Source organism: Quercus lobata, chromosome 4 (assembly GCF_001633185.2).
Source record: "Quercus lobata isolate SW786 chromosome 4, ValleyOak3.0 Primary Assembly, whole genome shotgun sequence".
Classification (NCBI taxonomy): Eukaryota; Viridiplantae; Streptophyta; class Magnoliopsida; order Fagales; family Fagaceae; genus Quercus; species Quercus lobata.
In genome coordinates, this window is record NC_044907.1 from 27,391,169 (window position 1) to 27,406,025 (window position 14,857).

Here is a 14,857-nt window from a genome sequence, read left to right on the forward strand (position 1 = left end):
ACTACAAGTTTCTGTCATTTTCCTCTGTTTTCTCAGAGTCCAAACAGAGTAGAGCAGAGTACTGCTAAAAGTACCAGTGCACATTGATAAAACACGATCCAGAACACAATTCCAAACAAATAAAAAAGTAAATTGAAGTTCAGAAATATATCGTGAAAAATAGTGAAATTTTGGACCTCCAAAGCCAAAAGAACACTGAAAATCAGCTAAAAACAATCACAGAAACAGTCACTATTTAGACAATTGAGACTCAATTTTTTTTTCATCCATCTTAAATTTTCTTTAAGAAACAAACAAAGATTATTTATATAATCAGTTTGTAATTTTGTTAATTTAAAAAGGGTAAATGGGAGAATTCATTTGGTCAATAATTTATCTACCCTACTCTCCTTCCAAATCTCTCCAATTTGAGGGAATTAAAAATAAAAGGTTAGAGGTAATTAAAACCCCTCTAAACCCCTCCCCTTTCTTCCTTAAAAAACTTCCAAACAACGTAATTGAATAACTCTCCCTCCCTTTACTTTACTCTCCCTCCTTTTATAAACATCCAAACAGGCCATAAATTAATTGTGGCCTTTAATTTTAATTTAATACATTTAAAAAATTTCTACAAATTTAATACATTTCTATCTTTTAATTATTTCTAAATGACCTTTAAAAATTGTTGTGTCCTAAATTATAAAACTAACATGGGGTATATATATATATATATATATATATATATTAATTTTCCTTATTATAAACAATAAATTTCTGCATTGAACTTGGATTTAAACTAGAATACGAGAAGCAACGTTTATGAGAGCCTCATATACTGACAAACTAAATGTTTCTTGATACAAATTGACTCATAATTGATTAACACTTTTGATATGTTTTCCAGGACTGCTACGAGGGCGCTGGTACTTTCAATCAATGTTTGCCTCAAAGTGAAATCCCAGGGTGGTTCAAATCTGAAAATATTGCTAGATCCTCATCAGTAACAATCCAGCTACCTCTAAATTTGTATGACAATCCTGAGTGGATGGGATTTGCATTTTGTGCTGTTTTCTCATTTCAAAAGCATCCTATTTCCGTTCATATGAAAGATTCAGGATTTTCTTTTATCATCGTTTGTCATTTGAAGACCAACTTGGGTTGTATGAATCCATTATATGGCATCAGTGAAGAGGACGTAATAATATCATCACATCAACGGGCATTCCTTTGGGTATCATTCATTCCATCTGGGTTTCTTTCACCCAAATGGAGTCGATGCACTTCGGTTGAATTCTCATTTGTGAGCGATAATTCGGATGTGTCGGCGCTAAAGTGCGGGGTCGATCTTGTATACCGGCAAAAATTGGAATTTACTCGTATAATGGTACAATGCATAACCTCACACGATGGTCCTTTCACATCGTATGAAAGATTTCCCTTTTATCATCCTGATCAATTCAGTGGCAGTGACGGCTCTAGGGGAACTTCTGGTCACTATTCTTATGAGCAATTCTACAAAACTGCCGCCTTGGTAAGATTTCTATACTCAAATAGTGCAAAAAACATTAACGTAAAGTTGTTGGTTTCTTTCTCTAACACAAACCTGATCTTATTCCATTGAGATTGGCTTCCCACTTCATGATCCATATTAAATTTTAGAATAATGTTTATTACAGGAACGTTAATACACACACTTTTACATATGCAAAAAAGCAATTGAAACAATTTCCTAGTTGTGGAAATCATACTTTGCTTTTTCATGTGTGTAATGGTGTGTGTAACAAGTTTTTCTCAAAATTTTATAAGACCTAATACCATATGTTCCTTGAAATATGCTTTTGATGATGTTAGAGATATTATAAATTTTATCACATAAATTTTATAAATTGATATTTCACTAATCAAAGAAAAATATTAAAACTACTACAAATATTTTAACAAAAAGGCCTACAAACTATGTATTAATGAATGTGATTGATCAATGGTGCCACCTCAATAATGTTATAAAATTAAATTACTTTTTTATGATGGGAGATACATCAATTTGAAGACTCTAGCATCACTGATTTTTAAATACAACACAAAAAGTAATTAAAGCTAATTTACTTATTATGTTATTGACATGAATCCTAAATTCCATAATAATAAATCTTCAATTATATATACTTTTCTCCAACTACACTATTTTTTAGAATTTTGATAATTTGATAGTTGGAATAGGGGAGATTTGAATCTTGGATGCTTCCATGGAAACACCGAAAAGTATCAATAAGTTGAGCTACAAAACTCTTGGCAATATAAACTTTCTTTAATTAGTAATAAATTTCATTATTGAACTTTGATTTCAAACTAGAATATGACAAGGAACATGTATGACTTTTGAGCCTCATTTATTGACAACTTAAGTCTTTCTAAACACAAATTTAATCTATTGTCTTCTAATTAATGATGTGGTTTCAGTAACAGCAATGCCACCCTTGGTAGTATCCTTTCTGTTGTGGGTAAAATTTTCTTGGTCAACATGTTTATAGGGCTCATAACTATGTTACCATCACACAAACTTAGTCAAGCTTGATTATCATTTCTGATATGTCTTGCAGGACCGTTATAACAATCATAGTATTTTCGATCAATGTATTCTTCAAAGTGAAATCTCAGAGTGGTTCAGCCATGACTCGCTACCGTCAGATTTGTCACCTAAGTTTGTAAGAATTTTATAGTAAAATTGGCAATACCTTTAACATTTATATGAACTATTGGTTTTGCTAAGTGCATTTATACGGATTTGTTCGTACAAAACATGCCACCAAACAAGGATTATATAATATTATATTCAACACTAAACAAATATGATTAGCTCTCTCTCTAATTATGCGGTATTACTCTTTTGTAGGACTTTCATCCATCCACTTTGTATAATTTTTGTTTCCCTCCAAGTAAAATTCAAGACTGGTTTAGTCATCCGAATCATGGACACTCAGTGACAATTGACCTACCCTCAAATTTGTACCACGAAAGTAATTGGATGGGACTTGTTCTGTATGCTTCTTTCTCCATCAATGGGGATCCAAACATCATCTTTAGCAATCTGGCATCAGGAAAATCTCACTTCCTATATTGTCAATGCCAAACGAGTATGGCTAATGTTGATAATCAGAAAATTGCTTTCTCCACCAATAAAGAAGAAATCACGTGGTTACTTAATCTAGGTGAATTCATTTGGATATGCTACGTACCAGGAAAGCCATTTAAGAATATGTTGCGACACTGCAGCCACATTGAGGCCTCATTTGAGAGTGATTGGTTAGGCGTGATAGTGCAGAATTGTGCGTTACAACTTTTGTACCAGCACGATCAAGTGCAGTTTGAGCAAGAACTAAAATACTGCAACAAATTGATTTCAGAGAATCGACAGCTTGTTTGTAAACAACAAGAGGATCAAAAAAAAAAAAATGAACAATACCATGTTGATAAAGGACTTCAAAGAAAAATCTTTTCTAATATTGACTTTGAAGTTAAAATATTTCCAAGGCTAATTGATCAACCGGAGACTAATGATGAAACTGAGATTCAACTTGGCCAAAGTGACCTGCTGGTAAGTCATCTCCCTCCCTCCCTCACTCTCATTCATTAGACAAAATACATTTCACTTGATTGTATAGGATATATGAAATTGATGCTGACATATGCTTCTGATTTATTTATTTATTTATTAAATAACCAGCACATTAAGATGGTTCAACCCCAAAAATATTGAAAGAACCAGTTTTTTAGCCCTGTTAGGTTAAATGAATAAATTCATCATCTCCTAATAGCTTAAGTTTTTGAGAGAATCGGTAATTTAACATGATATTAGAGAAAGAGGTTTTGGGTTCAATCTCTTGTGTCCACCATACTTCACATTTATCGGTAATTTGAAGGGGGATTGTTAGATTAAATGAATAAATTCACTATCTCCTAATATTTTAAGCTTTTGGGAGAATCGATAATTTGACCAATCCAAATTAATTTTGTAGCGGTTTATAGATTAATTACAAATTAATTCCAATATGTGATCACAATTGCTTGATTATAAACAACCAAATAGCAAGCACCAACATCCATAATATGACATTTTCCTCAATTTTTGAGGTGAAGACACCTATAATAATGTTACCGACTATCTATATTATACCTTTGAAAGATCACGAGCTTATCCCCTTCAAGGACAATAAAGAAGCTATGATGGGAGAGCCCATTTCTAAGATACTCTTGGATGCAATTGAGAAATCGAGGATGGGAAGGATGGCGATCATCATTTTCTTCAAAGTTTTTCACGTAGTGCTTGGGAGAATTTGTGTTTAATGCATGGAGGGAGGGATAAGAGTGTTGCCCATTTTCTACCCAAAAAAAATAAATGTGTTGTGATATGTGGATTCTAGTTTTGTTTTGATCCGATTAATAACCTGACTCAACTTGGAAATATTATAGTTTTAAATGGGAGATAATGTGAGGTTTAGACTTTAGTCTATAGAGTGGAGGCTTGACCCATTTTTAGCTATGCTGTTGTTTAGGATATAAATAGTGTTGCTTCAGAATTAGGGTTTGATAAATTGAAATTTGTAATGTCACTGTTGTATTTTCTTTGACACAGTGAAAATCTTTGCAGCTCCATAGACATAGGCACATTGCTTAACCACGTAAATCTGTATATGTAATTATTTATTTACACATTTTTTTTAATCTCTGTTTTCACGTCTCATTGGTTTTAGGCATTAGTTTAAATTCCTAACACGTAAAACGTTTCCAGGAGAACCAAGAGAAGGTGGACACTTCAAAAGAACTGACCAAAATCTCTGGAGAGCATTTAGAGAAAGGGTAAAACTTCTGATCTTCTTTTAATGAGAATCTTTTTTTGCTTGTTCTGACCGTAATACTTAATTAATTTTTCGTTTCAGTTTTGATTGTATTAAAAATTAAAATATATACTGTTTGTACACATCATTGTCATTATGTGTTAAATTTGACTACTTACCGCATATAAACAATATCAAAATTCCTGAGGGGGACATTCTCCAAAAAAATAAAAAAATCCTGAAGGGGAAAATCATCAAAATTCAACAATTGATTGCAGATGCCATGCTTCTGAGTTTTGTTGTGAGAATAATGCATTGCTAATTGTAGAATTGCCAAGAAAAAAGCATCCAAGTAGATGAATGTATGTATGGTCAAGAACACTTGCTAAAACTGTGATCTGTGTAAACAGAATTTTAGTATTCAAAAAGTGAAATGATGTAAGAGAATTTAATTAGTAATACCTTCATAATCACCCAAAAAGACGAGAAACAACAGCAGTTAATCATCACCTATTGTCCTAGAGAAATATTTTTATGGTAGCGATTCCATGTTCAGCATGTTCACGTAAAAATTTGCAGAAAGGCATATTTTTAGAAATATATTAGTAAAAAAGCATGTGGAGGAAACTAATTAGTTAGTTAGACTGTTTTTTTTTTTTTTAAAAAAAAATGGAACTCGAGTTTCTAAAACTCAAGTTCCAAGTTTTTTCACACAGAACTCGAGTTTAGGAAACTCGAGTTCTGTACAAATGGAACTCGAGTTTCTTAGACTTGAGTTCCACCTTTTTTATTTTTTGTCTATGTCAGACTTCATCTAAAGAGAGAATAGGTTGAAACTCGAGTTTGTTAAACTTAATTTTCAAAAACAGTCCAACTAACTAAAATGTTTCATCCGCATGTTCTGTAGCAAAATTTTTTTTAAAAATCTACTATTTGGCAAATTTTGCCGCATGTTCGCCGGATGGTCATTTCTGTTTTGTTTTATACTCTTCTTGAGTCTTGATAATCTCTTTGTTTTCCAATTAAATGTTGCTTATTGACGTTTGATTTATTTTCTCTTTTTCTTTGTTCAACTACAGTCCTTATGATTTACTACAAAAAATGGATCAAGAAATTATCCGTGAGGAATCAGAGGAACCTGGAAGATGCATTACGGCAAATAAATTATTATGTAAATTTGGAGAAGAAAGTAACTATACAGGTAAGCAGAGGCAACCAATTGAAATGGACGCAAAGCAAAAGCGAAACTACGCCTTAGAGAACATCGAATACGAGGCCTCGTCCACCACCACTTCCACCTCTTCTTCTTTAAGTCCTTCTTCCTCGTTCGACATCGCCGCCGGCGACGAAGACTTGTCGTCTATAGGCGGCCATCGAAGTTGCTCTCTCGACCTTCCTCCATTTTTTCACAACCAAAAGAGCTTCAGATTCGAAGGCACATATGGCGAATTCGACCTCATTTGTCGCTCTTTGGGCCTTTCCGGGATCGACGACTTCTCTAACACTACGCGTTTGGGAGGGTACGCTGAAACGACAAGCTCTTCTTCTTCTTCTTCGGTTTTTTCGGAAGAAGAGGATAAGAAGCAGAACGAGAATGAGAATGAGAATGATATCGGGATTGTTCGCGCAACGAATGTGATTCCAGTGTATAGTTTTTCGCCGAGAGGGAAATTGAGACAGAGTATTAGTTCGTGGCAAAAGGGTGAGCTTCTTGGACGTGGCTCTTTCGGAACTGTCTATGAGGGCATCACTGAGGATGGCTTCTTTTTTGCTGTAAAGGAGGTTTCGTTCCTGGATCAAGGAAGCCAGGGCAAGCAGAGCGTTTCCTACCTTGAGCAGGAGATTTCACTTTTAAAGCAATTTGAACATGAGAATATAGTTCAGTATCTTGGCACGGAAAAGGATGAAAGTAGGATTTATATCTTCCTTGAGCTCGTAACAAAAGGGTCACTTGCCAGTCTTTATCAAAAGTATCGCTTGAGGGATTCTCAAGTCTCTGCTTACACAAGACAGATTTTGAATGGATTGAAGTATCTTCATGATAAGAAAGTGATCCACAGGGACATCAAATGTTCTAATATATTGGTGGATGCAAGTGGATCTGTAAAACTTGCAGATTTTGGGTCCTTAGCAAAGGTAACCAAATTGAATGATATTAAGTCTTGCATAGGGACTCCATTCTGGATGGCACCTGAGGTTGTTAATTTAAAAAACCGTTCCTACGGGCTTGCAGCTGATATATGGAGCCTTGGATGTACAGTGCTGGAGATGTTAACGCGTCAACATCCATACTCTCCCTTGGAAGGCGTGCAAGCATTGTTTACGATTGGCAAGGGTAAACCTCCTCTAGTTCCTGATTCCTTGTCAAGAGATGCCCGAGATTTCATCCTCAAATGCTTACAAGTTAACCCAAATGAGCGGCCTACGGCAACTCAACTATTGGATCATCCATTTGTGACTAGACCTCCAAATTCCTTTGGACCTGCTTCTCCTCACAGCAGCATACAGTTATAAAAGCTTATGAACAATCTTTGATGTTTGTATGTATGTTTTGGTAAGCAAGTACCACTGATTCCGCCACTCACTGCAGATCTTATGTAAATAAAGAAATACATGTCACATGAATTTTGTGATTATGGAAATTTCAGAAAAAGTTGTTGAAGATGTTTGTAGAATATTCACTGAGGCTTGGTGCTACACTCTTTAGCTTCTTATATCACCAATCACTCAAACTAAAGGGATTGGTTTTTAAGGTGCGGTGAATTGTGACCTGAAGCGTATTTTCAAATAGAACAAGGTAGTTTACCAACTCACCTCATTTGCAGTGTTGTGAAAGATTGGAAGAGCTACCTGATGCTGCCATGTGGCTGAGTATTATGGCTGAGATTAACCCTTTTAATATTGATTTTGGAATTAGAATTCTTGTGAATTGCTTTATCTGCATCCTCCTGTTGGGGAAAAATCCTAATCCCCTCTATGTCTGTGTGTGAATTAAAATTAATGACTACCAATCAATAGCAATATTATGGAAACAAAAAAAAATTCAGCAAGCACCACACAACCACAACACAAGAACACCAAATCTTACGTGGAAAACCCTCTAGTGTAGAGGGAAAAACCACGGGGCAGCTCCGAAAAATATCCACTATAAATAGAGATTACAACTATCAAATTTATGCTAAACTTGTGTTCACAATAAATTGGATATACAACAAATTAATCTCAAGGAGTAAATACAATCTCACCACAAAACCAGTAGCAAAATCTTCCTTTGAATACTCCAACTCTCCATGGTTGTAGCACTCAAAAACTCTACGAGAACTCCACCAATTTATCTTCCTTGTGTGAGCAAAGAAAAATATCTCCTTTTTCTTTTTCACTCTCTCACACTCTCACTGTGTTTCTCTCTATTTTTCGGGCTGCACCTCCAGCTGAAGCTCTCTCTTTTTTGTGTTTTGCTCTCTTTGGAACTCACATGCAATGGCCAAGAAAGGCTCTCTGTTTCAGCTTTTGCTCACAAGGCCGAATGGCCTTTGTTTTCCTTCTTTTCTTCTTTGTCAGTTTCAGCGTGTCTCACACGCCTAAGTCACTGCCCAAAAAAATGGCATGCTGACTTTGGAACACTTCTCATTAAATGGAAAGCTGAATTTTGAAGACTCTTGGAACCAAGCTCATAAATGAGCTTTGACAAGGCATGGCAAGCAAGTGGGCTGGACCCACACGGTAAGGCACCCAACACCTCCAGCATGAACACGTCATAACCAGTTTATTCATGAACCGGTTGGTTCTCATGCTACTGCCAGTAATTTGCTTTTCAAGAAAGCTTCGATAATGATGTGATTATTCAGTTGGCTTATGGTCTTCGGTAGGATCATTCTCTGGAGTTTTGATTTATAAGGTTTTGTCCTAGTTTTGCACCAAACTAAATGTGGCAAGGCATGTTGATAGTAACCTACTAATTACTGAATATTTGTGAGGCACATAGCTGCTGGTTCTATTCACGCCAGGCATGTGGTTGTTACTGTATTTGCCTCTGGACAAAATCTTCATATCAAGGAGCAACTTGGTGAACATCAATTTAGTCAGGTATTTGATAATTTTGAGTGTATGATTGTTTGGTTTGTAATATGCTAGCATCATACAATCACCAATGTCTCTAAAAAATATTATCATGCTATTTGTATGTTAACTTTTTTACCTTTTTTGTTTATTTTGTTTTGTGTTTTTTTTTTTTGGTTTGTTTGTGAAACACTGAGGGTATTAGGGGATTTTGTCTGTATGATTAGTTGTAAGTTTAGTCCGATTTTGTCCCTACTTTGCCATAACAGGACTGAAGGTGATTTTATCTATCATTCTATCCAAGTTTTGTACCTGAACATGGAGTTACTCTCCGAGTGAGGAAAGCTTGACATTTCCTTGCTTTGAGAAAGGCTTTGGTGGTATAATAAGAAGATTAAAAATGAGAGACATGTAGACTATTTGTAATATCTTTATGTAAGGGCATATTTGATGCACACATCTCGTGTCATTACTATGTAGCAATTAGAGAAGTTGTTATAGTTCCTTTGGTAACATTGTTTTTTACTAATCGTAAATATTTGAAGCAATAATGAACATTAATTGGGATGCTTGAATTTAGAAATAGGAGTCATAGTCTAATCTTGTAATACTAAGCAATTTCTAGCAATTCTCTCGTCTAAAGTCACCCTTTCTACAAGGGCAAAAATTTTGTATGCATCGGACACATGAGATATATTTTCTTCTATCAAGTTTCAAGTAGACGATGATGTTTGTCCACAATACAAGATAGAGCTAGAGACCCTAGAGCATCTCATTTTCAAATGCCCATTTGCCATTATTGGACCAACTCTCATGTTAGAGGATTGGCAAATAGGGATGAAGCACACGCTATTTTGTTGGTGGCAAAAGAAGCATCCATGTTACTTTAAAAGCTAGATTTTTGCTGGACTCTTCTTGTTTTGTCTCTTGGCAAGATAATTTTTTTGGCCCATAATGTGACTTCTTGGGCTGCGTTGTGTCCCATCTCTGCTATTTTTAAATGGGTCTTTTGTCAGAATAGAAATGGTTTGGGCCCCTAGGCATTTTGGGATTTGGATGGTTCAATAATTAGCATTATGCAATAATTGCAACTAAAATTACCATTTTAGTGTGAAAAGTAAAAGATTTAAGGTAAAAAAAATAGAAAGATAAAAATTAAAAATTTAATAAAGTTTTTTGATTCAAAGTGAACTTTCCAGTTTTAATCTTAACCCTTAAAAGTGGTATTACATTGCTATTGACAATGGCACCGAATGGCATTCTGTAATCTCATTTGTAGTGAGAATAAAAATGAAAAAATAAAATTACTGTAGGAAGAGATCCTTTTTTGGCTTTCAAGTTTTGACTAAGAAACAGATTTGTTGTTATGGAGTGGTGTTGTTGCCAACATGTCAGTAATTTGCTACACTATTTCTCATAGTTTTATAATTTAATTGTTATTTTTTTCATAGAATTTTTAACTTGTTAGAATTCAAATTTTATCTCATTGTAACTATCGATTTATTATTATTAAAAAAATAGAATTTAATTAGTTGAGAAAATAAAAAAGTGAAATGATACAAAATGTTGAGAAGAGACATAAAACTAAAAGTGAGGATAGAAAATATTTATGTTTTTCAGGATAAGTATTTGGTACATAAGATGTAAAATAATTATAAATATTTTTTGTTTGGTTAAAAAGAAAAAAAAAAAGTTGGATTAAAAAAAAAAAAAAAAAAACCCTGGTAGCCATAGTAAACAACTAAAGTCACGTTGTTTTAGTTACTCTAAAACTAAAACCCAGAAGTCTAGAACAGAATCTCGTTTAGAAAAAAAAATGAGCAGCAGGCAAGGCCCCCCAAAGCACCAAAACAAATTCACCTAGATACCTAGTGGCGGAGCGAGGAATTTTGGCTTGGGGGGCCAAACTATGGTATTTATAAATCAGTCTAGATAAATTCAAAACATATACATACACAATTAAATTAACAAGAACTCATTATCTTCCTAATATTTTTTTTCTAATGAGCATAATTTTTCTAAACTCTAATGAGTATACGCAAATTATCTACTTTACTCCAAACATGTACGGAAAATAATCTAAAAAGAAAAATAATTAAATTTTTAAATATAATGGAGTCAGGAAACTTGTAACTCAACTGATTGGACGTATAAATGAAAATATTAAAAAAGGAAAAATAATAATGGATGATCCTTGTGTATCGTTGTTTTTTTCTTTTTTTTTTTCTTTTTTTGGGGAAAGATTAAGCTATTTATTTTTGTATTTTTTTGGGGAAGCCAATTCTTTTTTTTTTAGAGCAACTGAAATTTGGGGTGGCCGGAGTCAAGATAAACTAAACGGTATTACAACAAACAAGAAAATCGATTTCTATTTCTCTAGAAAACATTTTACTAAGGAAAACTAATTCATATTTATGACAAGAAGTTGGTGGAAAGTTTAGGCTATATTCCGAGATTATGGGTGTGTGCCTACGTTGTAAAGAGCAGATCGACTGGAAACGCCATTATGGAAAGTACAAGTCCCTCACCAAACCTGCCAAATGGAATCTCCTTTTCCATTTCCTTTTCTTTTTCTTCTTGTCTTCTTCATATATATATATATAAATTTTTTTTGGAAATATAGTTTGGTTTCAGTTTTCAATAACGAATTAATATTTTTGGCAGTCAACGTTATTTCAAACGCACGGTTCATCAAGCTTTACCATAATCTCTGTCGTGGTTTGTGTTTCTTTGACAATCAAAGCTTACAAATTGAAAAGATAGAAACCTGTTTACAAGTTGTTGAAATTTGTGTCGAATATTAGAGCAGCAGCTTAAGTAATGGCCTATTTAGAAGTTTAGCGAGGGAGGAGTGCAGAGGGGAGTAGAGGGTAGAAGAGTAATGGGGAAGAGAGTAGAGGGTAATGATTCCCTTCCACCTTATTTGGATGTTTTTAAAATTAATAAGGGGGAACAGAGTAATTAGTCTTTCCCCTTATTTGGATGTTTTAAAAATTAGGATGGAGAGGAGAAAAAATGATTAAAATAGACAAATTTACCCCTATTTGAAAATGGATTTGCAAAATTGGTCTATTATTAATTTAGAAAGGGTAAATTGGGAAATTTATCTAATTAATAATTTATCTACTCTACTCTCCCTCCAAATCTCTCCAATTTGGGGGAATTAAAAATGAGGAGTTAGAGGTGGTTGAAAGCCCCCCAAACCCCTCCAAACTCCTCCCCCTCATTCCTTAAAAAACTTCCAAATAAGGTAACTGAATTACTCTCCCTCCCTCTACTCTACTCTCCCTTCTTTTTTAAACTTCCAAATAGGCCATAATAGTTCAAAGTAACATTGAAGAAAAGAAGAAGAGGATGACAGATCAGAAGAAAATATGCTGATGTCTAAACTACAAGCCGTGCGTACATTGAAAGCTATGTAGCCTAAATGTAGTATTAGTCTTGTACTTACATTCATTAAGTTAGCACGTGTAAAGTGTGTGTGAGTAGATGAGTGCGTGGATGACAGCTGTATTTTATTAGCGGTAGTTTCAGTCAGTTAGTTTTTCTATTAAGCTTAGTCTGTTTTTTTTTTTTTTTTAAGAATAAAAAATAGGGGACTCGCGTGTGGCCATCATTGTCCCACGCCCCACGGTATAGTTGGTAAGCCCAAACTCTGAACCCACACACACCCTAGACTCTATTGGTTTCTGGGACTTTCAGAAATTGCAATTACAATCCTCGAGAGAACTCGAACCTGAGATGTGGTGAAGTCTCAGCAGTTACCTACCAGTTGTACCACACCTGCTAGTGGTTAAGCTTAATTAGTTAATTCCATATTTATTAACGTCTCTGTATCATTGGGAGAATTATTTAATACTCCTGGAGTACTATAAATGCGTGCTCCCTCCTCTTATTTGAATTGTGGGTCCTACCATAAATTTAATTAGTAGAATCCACAGTTACGTGAAAGGGGGAAGTACGCACTTATGATACTTTGAGAATACCCAATAATTACCCGTATCAAATCTACCATTAGATTACATCTTTTTATATCCTCCATACTTTCAAAATTTCTAAAAAATTAAAGGTCAATAGTTATGTCATTCATAAATTGTTTAAATTGCAAGTTTTTATAGTTTAAAATTATGCACATAATATAGGGTCTGTTTAGATAGAACTTATTTTGCTGAAACTTAAAACTGAAAACTGAAAACACTGTAGCAAAATAATTTTTAAATGTGTGAATAGTACTGTGGGACCCATTTTTAATGAAAAAATTGATAAAAAATGAAATTTGTGGGTCCGTGAACAGTGCACATGTGCACTGTTCACGGCAGAAAGTCAACATTTACGGTTACTGTTCAATGAACAGTAACCGCTACAGTACCGTTTGCCTCCCTTTTCTGCAAAACGCGTGATATGTAAAAAAAAAAAGTGTGAAACGCAGAAAACGCAACGCAACGCTCAATACAAACACACACATAAACTTAGAGATTATATAGTGAATAGTATCCAATTGACACAAAATTTGACATGTGTATTAAGAGTGTAAAAAACTCGCAATTCAACGGTTATATTTTCAAAATATATAGTAATGTTTATTTTATTGAGTAAGATTGTACCTTTAGGCTAGTTACAACCAATTTTGTAATTAAACTTTGTCTAATAATAAATAGTTGCAAAAAATTCTATACAATCTTGAGATATTTAGCTAAATAAGTAATTAATAAGTAATCCATACACAGTAACTTCTCCAAAAGCAGGGCTTAGATGATTAATCTAATTTATGTGTAACATCTTCCAAAGCATTTTATTTTATTTTAAAGAGTTGAACCCATAATTTATACGGGTATCTTTAACGCTCATGTAAATCCAAACAATATTGTCCATTTTCTAGGACGTGCTTGAAAAGCCAGGCTTTATGTATGATTAAATTAATCTAATTCATGCCTAACATCTCCCAACTCCCAAGGCTTTTTTTATTGGGATGAATAACAAAACAAGGTGGGCTAAATTGAACACGTCAAGTTACACGTGTGGAAAGACCATTTGGTCCAATTTTATTTTTGTGAGTTGTGACAGTTACACACGTGACTCCCATTTCACAATTCCAAAGTGACCTGACAAATTTAGTTCTCATGTATTGAATGATTTGAATGGAAGAGATCAAACATGAATGATATAATATTCTATGATAATACATGATAATAAAATTTATATTAATTAGTGATGATCGATGAGATGAGTTCAAATGAAAATAATATTATTATTATTACTTTTGAACCGTCATATATTCTGTATTCTAGTGTTTGTTGTTTGTATGCTTTTACCGGGTGTCTTTTCCTCTACAACAACTGAGGAAAATGTCGTACAAAACAACAAACACAAGTTGAAAATATCACATTTGTGTATACGTTTGGATTGGGGTTTGCGTTTACAAATTTGTGTTTTTTGAATCTTTTTTTTTTTTTTTCCATGCGTTTCAAGGTGTAATGCGGTTACTATTCATGAACACTAACCACAAACGTTGACTTTTTTACGGTGAACAGTGCACCTGTGCACTTTTCACGGACCCACAAATTTCACTTTTTAGCAACTTATTCATTAAAAATTGGTCCCACGGTACTATTTACATATTTAAAATTTATTTTGCTACAGTGTTTTCAATTTCAGTTTTCAATTTCAACAAAAATAAGCTCAATCCAAACAGACCTTGTATAGTTTTCTTTATGTCCTAGAATCTTAACTCAAAGAAGCTTAAGCAAGAAGGTGTGCAATGGCTTCCACTAGTATACATGATTTTGAAACTCAGACGATTCAATAAACTGTAAAAGAAGAAATTCAAGATTTTTGATATTCGATTGAGGTGATGGTGTCATAATTAATTAATATAAAATTAAATAAAATAATTACATAAATTTTAACAAAAATAGTATTTAAAAATGTTAAAAATATTTTTTGATTAAAGATTAGAAGATATTTCTCATAATTTAATACAAAGA

At 33.8% G+C, this 14,857-nt stretch overlaps 1 protein-coding gene and 1 long non-coding RNA gene across 3 annotated transcripts; one reads left to right on the forward strand and one right to left on the reverse strand.

Moving 5' to 3' along the window:
- Window positions 1-882: 882 nt before the first annotated feature.
- Window positions 883-7,510, forward strand: LOC115984021. Of its 2 annotated transcripts, XM_031106897.1 has the most exons (5): window positions 883-1,510; window positions 2,580-2,684; window positions 2,873-3,574; window positions 4,769-4,836; window positions 5,894-7,510. In XM_031106897.1, the coding sequence occupies exons 1-5, from the start codon at window positions 1,025-1,027 to the stop codon at window positions 7,326-7,328; spliced, it is 2,796 nt and encodes a 931-aa protein (XP_030962757.1). In that variant the 5' UTR covers window positions 883-1,024; the 3' UTR covers window positions 7,329-7,510. The 2 variants fall into 2 exon arrangements, with proteins under 2 accessions (XP_030962757.1, XP_030962758.1); XM_031106898.1 differs by lacking the exon at window positions 2,580-2,684.
- A 99-nt stretch (window positions 7,511-7,609) lies between these two features.
- On the reverse strand, window positions 7,610-8,642 carry LOC115984022. The gene is made up of 2 exons (XR_004090335.1): window positions 8,554-8,642; window positions 7,610-7,759 (listed from the first exon to the last, which is right to left on the reverse strand). It is a non-coding gene; the product is annotated as an uncharacterized LOC115984022 (long non-coding RNA).
- Between the last annotated feature and the right edge of the window lie 6,215 nt (window positions 8,643-14,857).

What these genes read in the sequence shown, in the direction of transcription:
- LOC115984021 (XM_031106897.1), top strand. Translation starts at nt 1,025, where the DNA reads ATGGGATTTGCATTTTGTGCTGTTTTCTCATTTCAAAAGCATCCTATT. An exon ending in TCTACAAAACTGCCGCCTTG is followed by an intron (nt 1,511 to 2,579) that starts GTAAGATTTCTA and finishes TATGTCTTGCAG; the next exon opens with GACCGTTATAACAATCATAG. An exon ending in TTGGCCAAAGTGACCTGCTG is followed by an intron (nt 3,575 to 4,768) that starts GTAAGTCATCTC and finishes AAACGTTTCCAG; the next exon opens with GAGAACCAAGAGAAGGTGGA.